The sequence below is a fragment of the Urtica dioica genome, chromosome 8 (assembly GCF_054948205.1).
Source record: "Urtica dioica subsp. dioica isolate 48M chromosome 8, U.dioica_male_clone48M_v1_H2, whole genome shotgun sequence".
NCBI lineage: Eukaryota > Viridiplantae > Streptophyta > Magnoliopsida > Rosales > Urticaceae > Urtica > Urtica dioica.
In genome coordinates this window covers 4883364-4903111 of record NC_142763.1, presented here as the reverse complement: position 1 = coordinate 4903111, position 19748 = coordinate 4883364, and the positions used below count along the sequence as shown (strand labels likewise).

The following is a 19748-nucleotide window of genomic DNA, read 5'->3' as shown; positions in this document are numbered from 1 at the left end:
CGCCTTCAGAATTCCATGACTTGCTTGAAGAATTGGCTCATTCCAACGAGCAATGCCCGGTAGAAAGAAGACTCATGAAGCCCGGTCCCGCGACCGCACACGCTACCACATCCGGAGACAAATCGGAAGAGTTGAAAGAAGTGCTAGCACAAATGGCGTAGCTTAACAAACAGCTCAAAGAGATGAAAGTGGCAGCCAAGGTCACACAAGCCGCACCGGAGCCATGTTTTTGGTGTAATGGGGCTCATTTCACCGACGATTGCCCTCAAGCCAATGACGTACATGCCGAGCAAGCCAACTACGTCAACAACTACAATAACCGGGGCCAATATCACAACGCCAACAACAACTACAACAATGGAGGTCGAAACAACAATTACAACAATCAAGGATGAAGAGGACCTCAACAACAACAACAAGGGTTCGGGGACAATCAACCTTCACCGGCGTACCACAACCAAAATCAAGGGCAGCCACAACAACAACGGGGGTTCCAACCTCAACAACAACCAATTCAGCCCACGCCCAAGATCGAGCCAAATGACATGTTCCTAGCATTCATGAATAGGACAACGGCAATCATGCAAAATCAAGAAACCGCGATCCAAAATCAAATGGCGTTGATCCGGAACATCGAAACACAAGTGGGTCAAATTGCTCGAGCTCAAAGCAATAGACCACAAGGGAACCTTCCAAGCAACACCAACGTCAACCCGAAGGACCAATGCAACGCAATCACCCTTCGCAGCGGGTTAGTGGTTGAGAGTTCAAACAAGGGGAAAGAAAAAGAAGGAGACGGTGCATCATCATCAACGCCACCACAGCCCATGCCTACCTCCTCGACTCCCTTGCACGCCCCCGTGCCATTTCCTCAACGGCTCAAGAACAACAAGCTCGACGAGCAATTCGGGCGGTTTGTTGAGATGCTCAAACAACTCCGAGTCAACATTCCGTTCGCCGACGCCATCGTACAAATGCCGAGCTATGTGAAGTTCATGAAAGACATCCTCTCCAATAGGCGCCGGATCGACGATTGTAGCACAATCACACTTTCCGAGGAGTGCAGTGCTATAATCCAAAGGAAGCTTCCACCAAAAATGAAAGATCCGGGATGTTTCACCGTACCATGCGCCATAGGGGACCTCTACTTCGAGAAGGCGTTGTGTGACTTGGGAGCTAGCATCAACCTCATGCCATTCTCCATCTTTCAAAAGCTTGGCATCGGAGAAGTGAAATCCACGCGAGTGACGCTCCAAATGGCGGACCGATCCATCAAATACCCAAGAGGCATCATCGAAGACGTCCTTGTCAAGGTGGATAAGTTCATATTCCCCGCCGATTTCGTGGTGCTAGACATGGAGGAAGACACAAATATCCCTATCATATTGGGAAGGCCATTCCTAGCTACCGGAGGAGCCTTGATCGATGTCCAAAAAGGCGAACTCAAGTTGAGGGTGCAAGATGAGGAAGTCGTCTTCAACGTCTTCAAAACCATGAAATACCCGAAAGAAAGCGACGATATATTCCGGGTCGATTTTTGTGATGCGGTCATTGACGACCATTCTTGCCGCTCGGATGAGCCCCTTGAGGTATGTCTTCTTAACTCGTGTGATTCCGCTAATGAAATTGTTACCTGTGCAGCCTTAGAATACGCGAATTACATGGATGGGTTCGAGCCCAATAGAAGGAAGTATTTCGATGAGCTATGAGAAAGCCCGAAGCCACGCAAACCATCCATCGAGGAGCCTCCGGAGATCGAGCTCAAGGAGCTGCCTTCTCATCTCCGTTACGCCTTCCTTGGAGCTGAGAAGACTCTCCCGGTCATCATATCCGACCACCTCACTGGCGAACAAGAAAACAAGTTGTTGCGAGTGTTGCGATCCCATATGTCGGCAATTGGATGGACTCTTTCCGACATCAAAGGAATTAGTCCATCTTTTTGCACGCATCGCATCCTCATGGAAGACAACGCCCGTCCCTCCATTGAACATCAACGAAGGCTCAATCCGGCAATGAAGGAGGTGGTGCGCAAAGAGATATTGAAGTGGCTCGACGCCGGAGTATTCTACCCAATCTCCGACAGCTCGTGGGTTAGCCCGGTCCAATGCATCCCAAAGAAATGAGGAATGACGGTGATTCGAAACGACAACAACGAACTTATCCCGACTCGCACCGTCACCGGCTTCCGAATTTGCATGGACTACCGAAAGCTCAACACCGCCACCCGAAAAGATCACTTTCCGTTGCCCTTCATCGACCAAATGCTTGACCGCCTTGCCGGCCACGAATATTATTGCTTCCTCGACGGCTACTCCGGATACAACCAAATCGCCATCGCCCCCGAAGATCACGAGAAGACAACATTCACGTGTCCGTATGGCACATTTGCCTTCCGGCGAATGCCCTTCGGCCTATGCAACGCACCGGCTACATTCCAAAGATGCATGATGGCCATCTTCTCCGACATGGTCGAGCGCACTATAGAGGTATTCATGGACGACTTCTCTGTTTTCGGTGCTACTTACGACGTTTGCCTCGAGAATTTGTCCAAGGTGTTAGATCGATGTGTGGAAGCTAACCTCGTGCTTAATTGGGAGAAATGTCATTTCATGGTGAAAGAAGGGATTGTTCTAGGCCATCGGGTCTCCGCACAAGGGCTGGAAGTAGACCGAGCAAAGATTGCCACGATCGAGAAACTACCTCCACCAATCTCGGGCAAAGGTGTGCGGAGCTTCTTGGGGCATGCGGGTTTCTAACGGAGGTTCATCAAAGACTTCTCGAAAATCACAAAACCTCTTTGTGGTCTCCTCGAGAAGGATGCAAAGTTCATCTTCACCAACAAGTGCATGGAGGCATTCATCACACTCAAGAACAAGTTGAGCACCGCCCCGGTGATAGTGGCACCCGATTGGAGCGAGCCGTTCGAGATGATGACCGATGCGAGGGATTTTGCCGTAGGAGCGGTTCTTGGGCAGCGAAGAGGAAGAGCCTTCCACACAATCTACTACGTAAGCCGAACCCTCAACGATGCCCAAATCAACTACACCACAACCGAGAAGGAGCTCCTTGCGGTGGTCTTTGCCTTTGACAAATTCCGACCTTATGTCATTGGCAACAAGACCATCGTCTACACCAATCATTCGACCACCCCCGCGAGGTATGTACTTTTCTCCCATTCTATTTACATTGAGGGCAATGTGTGTTCTAAGTTTGAGGGGGAAAAGTTTTTCTTGTCTTGCGGGATGTGTTTGTACATAGATCGGATAGTTAATTTCATTTTCTTGTGTATTTTCTAGTAGAATTTATGCTCATTTGCCAATGATTCACTTGTGATAGCCAATGATATTAAAATCTTCAATCATAGATAGTGAAAATAGACCCATGTGCTACCTTGTGTGAAAGAAATTTAGTGAGTTAGGTTGTTGCCAAAACTAGACCTAAATTTTGTATGTCTCGAAACTTAGGAAACCTTGAGGAGTAGTCTAGCCGAACGTTTGAAAGAGAACACCGAACACACTAGAACCTTCTCCGATCTCTAATCCAAGCGAAATTAGGTGCACATCGATCTAGCGAGGATGATTTAGGCATTAGGTATAGCCCGTCAAGCCAAAAAGCCAACCCATGTTTGTTTATCCTTTAGAACCCACTCACAAAAGGCAAAACACTATCCATTCTCTATATTTAGTCAGAAAAAAAAAAAAACCGAGCCGATGATTTGAAAATCCCACAAAGAACCCCATTGACTTTAGCGACTTTTGAGTGACATGAGTGAATTCTTTCTATTTTATGACTTGCTCTCCGACTAGTCTCTATGTGTTTTATAGTCTGTTAGACACCACGCCGGTCATTAGTATTTTTAATTCTATTGTTATATACCGAAAAAAAAAACTAAAAAAAAAAACAAAAAGGAAAAGGAAAAAGAAAAATATATCTGAAAAAAAAAGAGAAAAATGTGTTATGTTGGCGTGGTGTTCTATGTCTTTAGAGACTTGTCGTGTGTTTTTGTTGAGTCGAAGTTTGGGGGGGGGGGGGGGGGGGAAGGGAAATAAAAACACTAAACGTGGGGATGGGTGAGTGAGTGAACTTCATGAGAGGGTTGTATGTTTGGGTGAGATTTGAGTCGCTAAAGTTGATGTTCAAGCCACTAAAATTTCCTTTCCGTACCTTTGACCTTACCTTGAACGTTACAAGCCTTTAAGACCTAATTGACGAGCTAGAAATGAGGTGTGCACATTAGTAGAGAGAAGAGAGAAGAGGGGGCATATGGTTGTGTCAAATTGAAACTAATTCTTATTCATTTTCGATTTTGTGTTCTCTTGATGACGGTTGGAAAGACTACGAGGCTAGGATTCCGAAAGTTCACGAGATGGTAAGCATTGTAAAATAGGTCTAAGGTGACATGAGCTTACAAGATTGCTTTCACATTTGGTAGTCGGTTTAAAAACTTGAAAATGTGGGTTTTCATGTCTATTGCAATTTGAGTTGAGGCATTGACAAGTGTTTGAGGCAATTTTTGAGCATTAGAATTCTATCCACATAGTTTATCTGTCTTTTTTTTTTTTTTTTTTGGTTCGTGTGTGTTTCATTTTCTTTTGTTACTTGAGGACAAGTCACGGTTTAAGTTTGGGGGGATTTGATAGGTGTGTTAATCACGCGTAAACTCCTATCTCCCGAGCTTAAATCCAACGAGTTCTCAAGGATTTTGATTATCTCTAGAGTGTTTTTGATGGATTTTCAGGTCTATATGGGTTTTACTAGTGTTTGGGGTCTCAACATGGAAAAATATGCTAATCGGAGTCAAAACGGAGCAAAAACGAAGAAAAGAAGCGTCAAAAACATTTTTTTGACAACTCCGCGCGCCGCGCGGAGTGGGAATTTTGCAGCAAAAAAGCCACAGAGTCCTACGCGCGAACCGCGCGGAAACAAAATGAAGGACCGCGCGGCGCGCAGAAACAGGAGCGCGGCGCGCGGTCATTCTGACAGGCTTCGTTTATTTCGATTTTTGTAGTGAATCTCAGCCATTGGATGAGATTGGAAGGCCTAGATTGCTCCGAAAACAAGTCCATTCAACCCTAAAAAGACCAACACTTTGAGAAGAAAATGAGGCATGAGATTTTCAGATTCTATCAAGAACAACTTTTCATTTCTCTTAGTTTTTATTAGTTTTTCCAGAAAATTTCCAGCAGTTGTTCATACTTTGTAGCTCAAATTTGAAGACAAGGAATTAAGTTGCTGAGTTCTACCATTGCTACAAGGAATGATTTAAAAAATGACACACTTTGTTGACATATATGTCAATAAACGACACGATATATATATATATATATATATATATATATATATATATATATGTCCATAAACGACACGATCTGTTTATATATATATATATATATATATATATATATATATCAGTAAATTTGGATTTATTTGATGATTTATTGACATTATTTCAACAAATGACACGATTTATTGACATATATCTTATCAAATGACATAATATGTTGACATTGGTTTGATGAGATTCGCACCTTTAAAGTATTTTCATCAAAGCGTGATACTAGTAATTATAGTATCATAACACAAACATATATCTAAGAATTCATATTTCAATAGCTAATTACATTCACAGCTACATGTTTGAAAAAGAATTCTAACTTGCTTTATTCCAAAAGTATTCCAAAACAAATTCTAAACATGCTTTTTTCTTGATACACGCCAATGTTTCCCCAATTTGAATACAGAAGTTAGATGCAAACTTGGTTAGATGAAAGGGGATCAGCTATGTAAAAAACGTACTGCATAAATTAGTGGTGAAAATTATGAAGACTGAAGTAATATCTGTCTACATACTCTTACAAATTTAATACCAAGTCAATTCACTAGTTTCATATTTCAATTGTTTGTAGATGCTTTAAATTATCTGATATTCACATACATTGCCAAACTATTTTTACAAGTAATTTGCAGTCCATTAGAAATTTAATTCAATAAAGCAACAAAAAAAAATTATTCACCAATTTGTGAATGAACCAAAACCAATTGAGTTAAAGATCCAAAATGCTGACAAAGTAAGAAAAATAAAAATAGAGCGAAGGTGAGTACTTGATCAAACCCCAACCCTCGAGAAAATCGGAAGCTAGCCCTCCGAATCGAACCTACATCGCCGATGAAGTTCCTATGGACCTCCGTGAACGCTACTCTCCTCGAGAAATCGGATTTGTATCGCTCAACAATGGAGTTTATGTAGTACATGTAAATCATAGGGCACTTCCCCGGAGACCTTGAGTCTAAAAACTCCGGCAAGAATCATTTGAGGGAACCATCGTATGGATAGAAAATTAAAGAATGTGAAATAAGGGCTTATGAACTATTTGAGGGAAACGAATATGATGACCTACGAGCGTAACTTGGTACGTGGATGATGGGGACAGAGGGTTCGGAGCTCGGCGATGGTTTCGGCAGGCAGGGAGATGTGGTATCACGGCGGCCAGACCAGAGTTTCAAGTGGTAGTTTTGCCTTCGTCCCCCCGGAGACAATCAGAAGCCCACTCCCAGTGAGCCATACTGCCACGTAGCGCCGTCGACGAGAGAGACATCACCACCACTTTAAGAATTACTGACCCTCTGCCACCAAGAGTACGGGGGATAATCTGGATGCGGCTGGACTCTGGCGACGGTGCTGAGAGGTTGTGGTGAACAGTACTCGTCGTTGTAAGAAGAAGATCCTTCGTAATATGTAAATAAAGAGTACTCCGGGTCTTGAGGAGCAAGTCCTTCCGATCTAAAGTTGTTGGACAACTCATCAACGTCATTGCTAGACGTAAATGACATGACATCATTCATACTTCTGTGATGCGCCCGTAACCTGAATTGAGGCTGTTGGTTTACATTGTGAATATGAAATTGTCTATTCAATTGAAGTCAAATATAAAGACTAAGACTACATCCAAAATTTAGAGAAATACTTTTTATTTCAAACAAATTTTAAGTCTTGTCTGGTGCATCTAACTCTAAGTTTATGTCTATTGTCTAGTAATAAACTTGTTAACTAAATGTTAGGGGTGACTAATATGGCTTCTTATGAATTAATAATGTGTGTTCTTTCTCTAAAGTTGTTTAGTAACTTTAGTTAGAACTTAGAAGAGTTCATCTCAAGATAGAATCACGGTTGTGTTTGGTTTTCATTCCAAAAAGTGTTTTTGACTTTTTGAGATAAAAAAATTGAAACAAAAAAGTGAAAGTTGCGTTTGGTTTAATTTTTCGGAAAAAATTTTCAAAAAATTTTGAAGTTGTTTTGTCAAAGAGTAAAGAAAACTGAAAACAAATAAATGGTGTTTTGTAAAAAAAAATTATTCTTTTCTCTCCTCCTTCTCCTTCAAAAACAAAAATGAAAACTGTACCAAACAGTTTTTTCAATTTCTCAAAAACAAAAATGAAAACTGTACCAAACAGCTTTTTGAAAACAACTGCAAAATAATTTTCAGTACAACTACAAAAATTAGAAAATAGAAAACAAAAACTTTTTGAGTTAACTACCAAACAGGTATATATTTTTAACTAAACAGTCATTGTTTTATTTTACGATGAGCTTCGTGAGAGATCAGAGAGAAAAGAAGAAGAAAAGGAAAACTGAACTTTTCTAATTGAATTCAAAAATGCAGAGTACAAGAAATATATACAGTGAAAACTAAACTAACTAACTCTATGTAAAACAACGACAAGTCGTTTACACAAAGAAAGTTAAACGACAGGAAAAAGAATTAAGCAAACAAATAACTTGCTTTCTACGCTACCTAACAAACATAAACCAAACAACTAAAACGACTTCGCTCAATACTCCCCCTCAAGATGGACTTGAAGAAGGATGAAAGAGATCCTTCAAGGACAGCTTGGACATGATTGAAGATAATGCCGGAGCTGGAAGTGGTTTTGTAAACGCATCGGCCAATTGATGGTGTGTTCGAACAGGTAGGATTTTGAAATCACCCAGTTGTAGGTGATCCCTGACAAAGTACAAATCCACCTCGATGTGCTTGGTGCGTTCATGAAACGAGGGATTTGCAGCGATGTGTACAGCGGCTTGGTTGTCGCAGAACAAAAGCGAAGGACCTTGTTCTGGGACTTTGAAATCTTGGAGAAGTTGCTTCAACCACAAGACTTCACTTGCTGCAGCCGCTAAAGCTCGATACTCAGCCTCAGCTGAGGAGCGTGAAACTGTATGCTGTTTCTTCGATTTCCAAGCAACCAGAGCACCTCCAAGAAAAATGCAGTATCCAGTCACCGACCGTCTTGTATCAGGACACGTTGACCAGTCAGCATCAGAGAACCCCTTCAATTGCGGCTGTGAGTCTGCCGGGAACATCAAACCAAGTCCTGGAGACCCTTTGAGATAGCGCAGAAGATTATGGACCGCACTGAGATGTGTATCACGAGGTGCCTGCAAGAATTGACTCAATGAGTGAACTGCATAGGTTATATCAGGGCGTGAAATGGTCAAATACAAAAGACGTCCTATGAGACTTCTATAGTGTTTGACATCATCTAAGAGAACCCCATCAATGTTATTCAAAGTATGTCGAGGTGCCATTGGGGTTTTGACCGGCTTGGAATCCAGGAAACCATAATCTTCAAGTAACTGAAGAGTGTAATGCCTTTGATTGATAACAATCCCAGATTTTGACCTGGCAATTTCAATGCCTAAAAAAAACTTCAAGGGGCCAAGATCCTTGAGTTTGAACTTGGAATGTAAATAAGTCTTGACAGAGTCAATAACAGAAGTGTCAGGACCAGCAACTACAATATCATCAACATAGAGAAGAATAGCAACAAAAGTTTCAGATTGTCCTCTAGTAAAAAGAGAGTAATCTGATTTGGACTGAGTAAAACCAGCAGCTACAATAGCATTTGTGAAAGTGATGTTCCATTGTCTGGATGTCTGCTTCAGACCATAAATTGATTTATGCAATTTGCAGACAGGTTTCCCAGCAAGCTGACTATTACCCTGATACTGCTGCTCCCCCTGAAAAGAATAACCCATAGGTAAATCCATATACACTTCTTCAAATAGCTCTCCATTTAGGAAAGCATTATTGATATCTAATTGTGCTAAAGCCCAGTTTTGAGAGGCAGCAAGGGCTAGTAAAACTTTAACAGTCACCAGTTTGGCGACTGGAGAGAAAGTTTCAATAAAGTCAACTCCCTGTCTTTGATTGTAGCCTTTGGCTACTAATCTGGCTTTATGCCTGGCAAGAGTCCCATCTGCATTAAATTTGTTAGTATAGATCCATCTACAACCTATTGCCTTCTTATCCTTGGGTAAGGGAACAACAATCCAAGTGTTGTTATCTTCCATGGCACTTAATTCCTCAGTCATAGCTTGTTTCCAATGAGGGAAGTTACAAGCTTGATGATAAAACTGAGGTTCAAAATAATCAGAAACAGATAGTGCATAGGATTTATAGGCAGTAGAAATACTATCATAACAAAGAACTCTAGATAGATGATGAGGAGATGGATAGAGTACACTTGTGGTTGATTGTGACAAGTTACAGTGATAGTCCTTTAGGTGTGTTGGTGGAGCTCTAGGCCTTACTGATCTTCTAACAACAGTGACTGGTTCTTCCACTTCCAAGGGTGGGCCCGGATGTTCAGAGTCATGGCTTGGACAAGAAATCATCTCTTGTGTGTGTGGTTGACTTGAGTATATTGCTTGGTCAGTGGAGTCCATATATGGGATATGTGTGGTGTTGGATGGTATAGGCAGTACCAAATCAGGAAAAGGATCAACCTGCACTTGTCTTTGCATATGATTATGAAAAGGATAAATATGTTCATGAAACACTGCATCCCTTGAAAGAAAAATTTCTCGAGTCAATAAATCTAACAACTTGTACCCTTTAACACCTGCAGGATATCCTATGAAAATGCACTTGCGTGCTCTAGGTTGGAACTTGGTTCTGTGAGATTTCAAGGTTGAGGCAAAAACTAAGCAGCCAAAAACTCTTAAGAAATCATAATCAACAGGCTTGCCAAACAGAATATCATAAGGACATTGGTTAGATAACAAAGGTGTAGGAGTTCTATTGATTAGATAAACAGATGTAAGAATGCATTCAGACCAATACTCAATAGGAATGTGTGACTGAAAGTATAAGGATCTTGCCACATTGAGGAGATGCTGATGCTTTCTTTCCACCACGGAATTCTGCTGTGGTGTTTCCACACAAGAGAATTGGTGTACAATACCTGCCTTGGAAAAAAAATCAAAGAACACTAATTCCTTGGCATTATCAGAACGAAATTGTTTAATAGTAGTAGAAAATTGGTTAGTTATCATGGAACAAAACCGAGGGATAATGTGATGAACATCATTTTTATTCCTCATGAGATAGATCCAAGTAAACCTGCTACAATCATCCACAAGAGTCAAGAAATACTTGTAACCAGAATGTGATGTCACAGAGTAAGGACCCCATACATCACAGTGAATGAGGTCAAAAGTCTTACTAGCTAAATGATTATGAGATACAAACGGAAGACGTCTCTGTTTAGCTAGAGGACAGATATCACAAGGAACAAGCTTATTAGTGGAATTGAAATGTAACTGGTTTTTCAAAAGATCAAGTCTCTTATAAGAGAGATGCCCTAATCTATGATGCCATGTCTGAGAAGTAACTGTGTTGATGCAGTCATTGTTGTCCTTTTCCAACACGTATAGGTCATGAATCATATTACCCCTGCCAATCTTCATCTTGGACTTGATATCCTGTATCACAAATTCGTCATCTGAGAATGTGATGGTGACCTGAGAATCTCGAGTCAAAGCACTGACAGAAAGCAAATTAAATTTGAAACCAGGTAGATAAAGGACATCTTTCAGCACAAGATTTTTATCAATCCTAACATCACCTAAATGATGAACAGGGATGATAGTATGATTAGGTAAAGTGACAGTGGAATTATGCAAATTCCTAAAATTATGGAAGAAACTCTTATGTGCACATATGTGTCTAGAGGCTCCCGAATCAAGAATCCAAGAAAAAGGAGTTTTAACGGTACAACCTGTGCTGTTAAGATAACAATAAGAACCTGTACTCATGGTGGTCATTTTTATGTTGTTGGTGCCTTCAGGCTGTGCTTTTGGCATGATGAGCTGGTTGGAGAGTGCATTGATGAGCTGGTGTATCTGGTCTGCTGATAGGTTGTTCATGGTGCTAGTCGCCCCATTGTTGCTGACCTCATTGAGACCAGTGGATCCTTCTGCGGCATTAGACTTGAATCTTGATTTGTAGCCAGGAGGAAATCCATGCAATTTGTAGCACTTGTCAGCTGTGTGGCCAGGAATTTTGCAGTGAGTGCAAATTGGCTTGTCTTTCTTGTTAGTGGATTTCTTCTGGTCATCTTTCACAGCCATTGCAGCTGAATTGGAGATGTCTTGGCCTCCGAGGACATCATTGCTCAGTGATCTTTGTTTCTCCTCTTGGACAGCCATGGCAAAGACTTTATTGATTGAAGGCATTGGATCCATCAGGAGAACTTGACCACGAACGTTGTTAAAAGACTCATTCAGCCCCATCAAGAATTTCATTACATACTCATCTTGCACAAAATTGATGAGATCCTTCGATCCACCGCACGAGCAAGGACAGTCTGGCCTAAAATTGGTTAGTTCTTCCCAGAGAATCTTCAATTTGGTGAAGTACATTCCCACAGTCATCTGATCTTGCACAAGATTCATGATGGCGCGTCTCAGTTCAAAGATCCTAGGCGCGTTGCTCTGTTGGAATCGTTCCTCCAGATCTTTCCAGATCGCCGCCGTTGAATCGTTGTAGATGACGCTCGATGAGATTTCTTTGGAGACAGAGTTAAGCATCCACGCTATAATGATATCGTTGTTCCTTGTCCAAGAAATGAGGCGATTCATATCAGTGGCGTTTGGCTTCGGGATAGATCCATCGACGAAACCGAATTTGTTCTTGACAGACAAAGCGATCTTCATCGATCTTCGCCAGGTGGGATAATTGTCACCAGTGAGAGCTGTGGTAACCAAAATCTGACCTGTGGTGTCTGTATGATGAAGAAAAAAGGGATCTAGGGTTTCTTCATTAGCATTCCTTCGTGAGGTAATTCCTGTGGCCGAACTATGGATCGTTGGATCTTCAGCCATTGTCGGAGGAGACGAAGGAGAAAGGAAAAATCAAAGATCTGATCAGACGAAGGAAAGCTTGGTCGGAGCGATGAGCTCTTATACCATTTTACGATGAGCTTCGTGAGAGATCAGAGAGAAAAGAAGAAGAAAAGGAAAACTGAACTTTTCTAATTGAATTCAAAAATGCAGAGTACAAGAAATATATACAGTGAAAACTAAACTAACTAACTCTATGTAAAACAACGACAAGTCGTTTACACAAAGAAAGTTAAACGACAGGAAAAAGAATTAAGCAAACAAATAACTTGCTTTCTACGCTACCTAACAAACATAAACCAAACAACTAAAACGACTTCGCTCAATATTTTATAATACCCTTTATGTTTCTAAAAAAAATATTATTTGTTTTATATTTTAAGATCATGGGAGTCTCCTTAAATATTCTCAAATATTCTTCCTAAAACTCGTTCATTAGATTCGTGGCATATTTCGTAATTTTAGGCGGATATGATCCTTAGATAGCCTTGTTCAGCAGGTACTACCGTCCAACAGTGGTAACCGACTGCTCAAGCGTTCAAACTTCAAACAAACATCAAATTTTTCGACATAGTTTCCGATTTTCAAGGTAATTCCTTTTTTTTTTTTTTTTTTTTTTTTTTCCCTTTTTCTTATGTCGATACTTTACCGTGCCCTTAAAAACATGGCCTCAAGCTATTTGATCTTTATTCACTCACTACATTCTCAGCAACTATACAACACGAGTTAATTACTCTCTTTTTTTTGTTTGTTTGGCAAAAATACCCTTTTATTTCTTCCCGGTATTGTTTGGCATTGATATTTCAGATGTGCTTTGTGGAGAAAAAAAAATAATGAAAAAAAATGAGTCGGATCTATATATTGTAAAAATGTTACCCTTCTTGCTAATCAATCAGAATCAAGTAATTGACTATGAACCCAATCTAAAAGCTCATTTCTTTTACGATTTTTACGAATGAGCTGATGGGTTTTGTAGTAGATTGATTGAAAAGAATTTGGTAGATGATAATCAAGATAAAGTGGGAGATTTCTTTCCATTTTTATCCCTTATTGTTGGAATCGGGATTCATACTTGTCCACATTTTGCAATATTGGTCTTTTCACTGTAAAATTGGAGATAGAAGATAGAGAATCCAAGTAGTTCTCCAGTTTTATATTAATAAATCAAATACAAACAGCATGGAGTCTCTCTCTAATGCCCTTTTCCAGGTGTATACATATATATGTAGAGAGAGAAAGAGATAGAGAACCCGTGCCAATAGAAATGCTGCGAGGTTCTTGATCATTCGAACAATGGAAGAAAAAAACCCTTCTCAAACGACCGACAAAACCGACCGCGCCGCTCTGACTCCGCTCAGGATAATCCGGGGCATCCTGTGCTTGGTCGTCCTCATCTCCACGGCTTTCATGATGTTGGTCTACATCGGGTTCGCAACCGCGGTCATAACCCGATTCCTCAGCACCCGACAGAGCCGGAGAGCGACCTCGTTCTTCTTCGGGTCGTGGATCGCTCTGTGGCCGTTCCTCTTCGAGAAGATCAACGGAACCCGAGTCGTGTTCTCCGGCGAAGCCCTCGGGAACGGGGACGATGATGAGCGGGTTTTACTGATAGCGAATCACGGGACTGAGGTGGATTGGATGTACCTGTGGGACTTGGCGCTGCGAAAAGGGATGGTGGGTTATATCAAGTACGTCTTGAAGAGCAGCCTCATGAAGCTTCCGTTGTTCGGTTGGTCGTTTCAGGTCATGGAGTTCGTTCCCGTCGCGAGGAAGTGGGAGATCGACGAGCCTGTGATGAAAGCGATGGTTTCGTCTTTTCGGGACCCGAGGGACCCGCTCTGGCTCTCCTTTCCCCGAAGGCACCGACTTCACGTAAATATGAAATCTTTTTTACATCACTCTCTCTCACTCAAATAGTAGTTTTTTACACTCTTAACCTCTATGATTGTGAATAAAAAGTTGAATTTGTTATACTTTATGCAGAGAGCAGAAGTGCATTCGTAGCCAGAAATATGCGGAGCAAAACGGCCTTCCTGTCTTAAACCATGTCTTGCTCCCGAAAACAAAGGGCTTCTTTCTCTGTTTGGATAGCCTCAGAGCAACTCTCGATTCAGGTTTCTTATGCCTATCTTTTATTTACATTGTAATGACATATATCAATCAGAGTATGATACTCTAGATAAGTAAATAGTTTGTTGCTTGTTTATAGTCTGAAATACATCTTTAATCTTATCAGTGAGAGTAGTTAGTTTACAGATAGAGTTTGAGAATGATTATTTAGGGGAAATGAATTATTACCGGGTCTCTTGAATGCATAACGGTGCACCTTTCAACCTTTTAAGGTGCATCTTTATTTTTTTTATATTTTTTTTGGTATATTAGACTGTTTTTTCAATCCCTACGTCTCATTAATCTTGCATCTTCCATCGATGTATCAAAGAATTTCGAGGGTTCTTATTGTCAATAACTCGGGATAATATTTAATCGAATCAAATCTCTTCTTTGATATGTGAACTTGGTTTGTGTGTGTGTGTGTGTAGTTTACGACATAACTATCGCATACAAGCATTGCTTGCCGACTTTCATGGACAATGTCTACGGCGTAGCTCCTTCAGAAGTCCACATTCACATCCGGCGCGTTTCGCTCGACTCGATCCCGGTCTCTGAGGAAGAAGTCAACGCCTGGCTGGTCAACGCTTTCCGTCTCAAGGACCAAATGCTCTCCGATTTCCGCTCCCGGGGTCGGTTCCCCGACCAAGGAACACTAGGACAAAATACGTTATCCGGTGCGACGAATGTCGCACCCAATGCCTCAAATGTCGCACCTAAAAGTTTATTAGGTGCGACATTAGGTGCGACAGCGTCGCACCGGATAACCCGTCGCAGAAGGTATTGGGTGCGACATGTCGCACCTAATAATTACACCTTTAGGTGCGACACTTTCAGGTGCGACATGTCGCACCTACAGTCGCACCTATTTTCCTGCCAAATTTTATAGAATTGGCGGGTAAATACATATCGGGTGCGACATGGTCGCACCGAATATGTTCGCGCCATGGTATTCGGTGCGACAATGTCGCACCGAATATGTTTGTTCAATTAAAAAAAATACAAAATTAAAAAAGTAAATTAACAAAATAAAAATGAATTACATAATTCTAAATGAATTAGAAATAAAAATTCAAATAATATTAATTAAACAAAATTCTAAATGAATTAGAAATAATATTCTGAAAATAGAATTTTTAATTAAAAATACAAATTCTTTAAAAAAAAGCGAAAAAATGAATTCCTATTTTTTTTTCTTATAAAACTTATCGATAGTAGAATTTCCTCTACCGAATAAGTTGCCAGAACTTCGAGAACCGCTTCCGCGTCCTCGTCCACCGCTGCTTGACGCGCTGCCGTTCGTTCCGCCGCTTCCGTAAGGACGGTCTCGCAAGTAATCCATAGAACCAGGCGTAGAACCCGGCGTGGAACCTGACGTCTGCTGATCCGTCCCACCTGGTTGCGATGCAGGCGGAGGTTGAGGAGTCGTGGGAGGCTGGTTGTGCTGCTGGCTGAGGAAGGCGATCTGTTGCCGCATCACTTGCAGCTCGGCTTGTTGGGCATCCATCTGAGCTCGCATCTCGGCAACCAATGGATCGGTCTGAGATGACGAACTTGACGAGCCTCCATCTAGCGTTTGGGCAACACCCAACGATGACCTTGGGATCGAAGACCCTAAACCGACTTCCCAGTTTCTGCGCACTCCCAAAACATCGGGCATCGCGTACATCTCCGCATCTTCTTGGGAGATCACGATGTTTTGCTCCTCCGCTTGCCGCAAAATATCTATCGTCTGGGCGGTGACTTGATCCTTCAAAATAAAACCACAAAAAACTTATCAGATAAGAAGAAATAAAGTAATTAAATATAGTAAATAAAAAAAAATTAACTTACGTATTGCGTCTTCGCGAAGTCCGTCGTCCACGATCCCTTAGCGTCCTGGTGTTTTTCTAACCATATCGCTAAAGCCGAGCCTATACTCCCATCTTCTCTTCGCTGTAATTTTTCAACATTAAAATATGAATCACATATATATTACATATTAATTTTAAGAGACTTACGTTCCTCGAGCGATGACCAAAAAAACTAAGCGAGCCTTGCCTCGCCTTCGTCTTCTTCATCTTCGAATTTTCCCCGGTTGCGGAGAGATTTCGCCTGCAAGACATAAATACGTGAAGTTTAATTTTAAGAAATTCGAATAATCATCGGAAGTTCAACTCATACCTTATGCTCCGGCGAGTCGAACGTCTCTATTGCTTTCAACCAGGCTTCCTAGTTGTAGCCATCGGGAGTTTCATTTTTAGCGAGATCCTTACTCCCGCAAAATGTCTTGAAGAAGAGCTGCGACAACCTCGACTTCTGGTCACGGCGCATCCTCTTCGCATCGCGAATGATAGCCATATCAATCTCGTTGCGAATAGGATCTGCAGGCACAAGCTCGCCACTCTCGGGATGTTCATAAACGAAGTTATACTCGTTATGAATCGAGTTCATAAGAGCCGCCACACTCTGCGCAGACACATGATTCCAGTCTGGGAGGTCGACTGGAATGGTACTCTTGATCAGGTTTCCTAATCGGTTTTGGAACGTCCCGATCAACGGATTTTGCTCCCTGACGTCTTGGTAGAACGCCTGCGCATTCTGATCGTAGCGAACTGTGTTCGCTCTAGGGGTCCCAACACGAGCTCTCGCAGAAACGACGCCAGTCGTTGGTCCCCGCTTCTTCCTCGGCATCTGCGGGGGGTCACGCTCTCCTCCTGATGGGTCCTGACCTGAAGTAGACATCCTGCAAAATGAATTGTAGTTAGTATTTTTAATTACTATGTAATTACTATTCGACGACTACGGTTATTACATGGTGTTAGTCATTCATCGTTGTCACTCGATGTAATTAATTAACCACATTTGCAATTAATCTAACTAAAAAAGTATTAAATTAATTAATTAACCAAATTTTCAACAAATTGCAATCAACTTAAACAAATCATGTTACAATTACATTAAATTACACTAAACACGTTACTAATTAATTTAATATATTACTTTTAACTTAATTAATCTAATCTAACATGTTACACATTATTAAAAAAAATTGACTATTACTATATGCGACTATTTTCATCAAAGTTATATTATCATTTAATCTAACATGTTACTATTTTCATATATATTACTAATTAATCTAACTAAACATGTTACTAATTAATTAATTAATTAAACGTGTTAACATCTAATCAAAGTTATATTTTCATATATATTACTAATTAATCTATATGAAATAATCTAAAAATATTAAATAATCTATAAATATTAATAATTACAAATAACCAACGTTTTTCCGAGGCGACGACGGGGCTGCGAGACGACGGGGCTGCGGCGACGGCTGGGCCGAGGGTGGGCCGGGGGCTGGGCCGAGGGCTGTTGTGCGTGAGCGAGGGCTGAGGCCGTTCGAGGTGATGGTCCTGCGGCGGCGCTCCGACCTGCAGAGTATTAATGTTATTCATTCTTAATAATAGAAAAAGAATTAAATATTGTTTTGGGGGCTCGAGGAACGTATCATTACCTACGGATTTGGGGGCTCGAAGTTCAACGGGACAAGTAGTGGTTGAGGAGACTCGGTTTTCGTCCGAGAGAGGACGAACGGGTGTGCGAACGGGTGTGCGAACGGGTAATTTGATAGTTACATAATCAAATTACAAAAAATGTATTAGATATTAAATAGTAACATATATATATATTTATGCATAATACGACATACCTTTTCCAAATAGATAATAACTTATACTAATATTGATTAAAATAATATATGTTATTCTAATATATACCATAGTAAAATATATTTTATAGTAATAATTGTTATTTTTTTTTATCGTGTACATATACGTGATATAGTAATATAAATATCAATAGTAATTATTATTATGATATATACATAGTAATAATAATAATAAGGTATACTAATGTTGATTGACATAATATATGTTAGTATGTGATTCCAGTAAATATTTTATAGTAATCGATTCATGTCAGGAAAGAGACCCGAGTACTATAATACATATATATATATATATATATATATATATATATACACGTGCTACGCACGTGGTTATTATAGTTTTATTTGAAAAGGAAGAACTTAAAATTAATCAGTTTTTCTAAACTAACATACATTAAAGACATAATAAGAATTATAAAGCAAGTATCGTATTCACAAACAAATAAATAAAACTAATATTTCCCATAGTTTTATCAACACACGCAATCCTAAAACGCAAAGATGTGGAAGAAAAAAAAGAAAAGTAATGAAAATGCATGATGTTCTTTTAAAATAAAATAAAAAATAGTTCAATCAAATTCTAGGTTTTTTGTTGGAGCTAGAAGTTCCGGGGGAGAGATCATCATCTTTGTTCTCCAATTCTTGGTCGATACAATTAAGCTCGGAGAGCTTGTAAACTTGGCTAACGGTGAGTTGGTGTTGCATTCCTCTTGAATTTTCAAATCTCGTGTCTTTAACATAGAACGCTTTAGTGATAGCATCTTTGGCCTTGAATATTGGTTTCAAGGAATCTTTTTGCGTACCCTGTTTTAGCAAATGTGATTTAGTTTTGTAAATTATTCAAAAAAATTTAGATAAGCAATATACATATCCATTTATTGATTAACCTGCTCCAAAATTTTGGATATTTGTGAAGCCTTGCATGAAAAGATATTTTCAGCAGTGTAACCAAAGCACGTAGCTTCAAAATCTGACTTTTGTAATTATTAGTTGGGTTTTCAAGGATTAGAAACCAGAATCTGACTTTTGTACCTGTTTGGCTTATTGCTCTACTGACCAAACTCTTTGCATAGATGGGGAGGCACATGATGATTTATATTCTGGTGAACTTGGTTCATCATACTCTTAACTCAAAAGTTTTCTGGCCGATAACTTTTTCGAGGGACATCATTGTGACGTCACTAGAAATTTTCCATTTTGTCATACAGCCCGAGTTTTTCTTTCTTTCTGTCTGAATATTGCAGGTTCGGAAGAAGCTCGTGAAATCATGGCTTCCCGTACTGATAGCGTGCAAAGACAATGTGTTCCCTCTTTCGCCGAACATCAAAATCATGTATCTCGAGTTGGAAGAGACATTCCTGAGAATCATCTCGACCCTTCCCATGTCCGATTCTCAGGAATTGCTGCAACAATGCCTCAGCTTTTCGACCCGGAACGCCGAAGATTGCCCTCACCTCGTTAACGCATTCAACACCTGGTTCCGTCGAGCCGAAATCGACAAGCTCGATTAGACCCAAACACCGATTCCTTTATATCCTATGACAAATCCCAGACCTTACCCTTTTTTTTTTGTCTAATACTGTTATGTCCCTTATGTACGGTCTTTTAACATTATGCGTAGTCAACCTTAGACTTGGTGTTTGGAGACTGGAAAGCTTTATGCTCTGTGTACATAGTTTAGTTAGAACTTAGACATAGGGCTTGTAGTGTGTTGTCTCTGTACTTTTTATGGTACAACCA

At 40.5% G+C, this 19748-nt stretch overlaps 1 protein-coding gene and 2 pseudogenes across 1 annotated transcript; 2 read left to right on the top strand and 1 right to left on the bottom strand.

Annotated features, from left to right (window-relative positions):
• Positions 1-581: 581 nt before the first annotated feature.
• Positions 582-3271, top strand: LOC149387483 (uncharacterized; annotated as a pseudogene).
• Positions 3272-7843: 4572 nt separating this feature from the next.
• On the bottom strand, positions 7844-12166 carry LOC149387482 (uncharacterized). The gene is made up of 4 exons (XM_089622163.1): positions 11089-12166; positions 10404-10908; positions 10001-10079; positions 7844-9415 (listed from the first exon to the last, which is right to left on the bottom strand). The coding sequence occupies exons 1-4, from the start codon at positions 12164-12166 to the stop codon at positions 7844-7846; spliced, it is 3234 nt and encodes a 1077-aa protein (XP_089478289.1).
• Positions 12167-12683: 517 nt separating this feature from the next.
• LOC149387481 (putative 1-acyl-sn-glycerol-3-phosphate acyltransferase 5) lies at positions 12684-19519 on the top strand (annotated as a pseudogene).
• The last annotated feature ends 229 nt before the right edge of the window (positions 19520-19748 follow it).

Bases quoted from the DNA above. Each gene is read 5' to 3' on its own strand.
- LOC149387482 (XM_089622163.1), bottom strand. From the start codon at position 12,166: ATGGCTGAAGATCCAACGATCCATAGTTCGGCCACAGGAATTACCTCA. The intron at 10,909-11,088 runs GTTCTTATTGTT...TTCATCATTTAG, and splicing joins AATGACCACCATGAGTACAG to GTGATGTTAGGATTGATAAA. The intron at 10,080-10,403 runs GTTTACTTGGAT...TCTAATCAATAG, and splicing joins CTTGTGGATGATTGTAGCAG to AACTCCTACACCTTTGTTAT.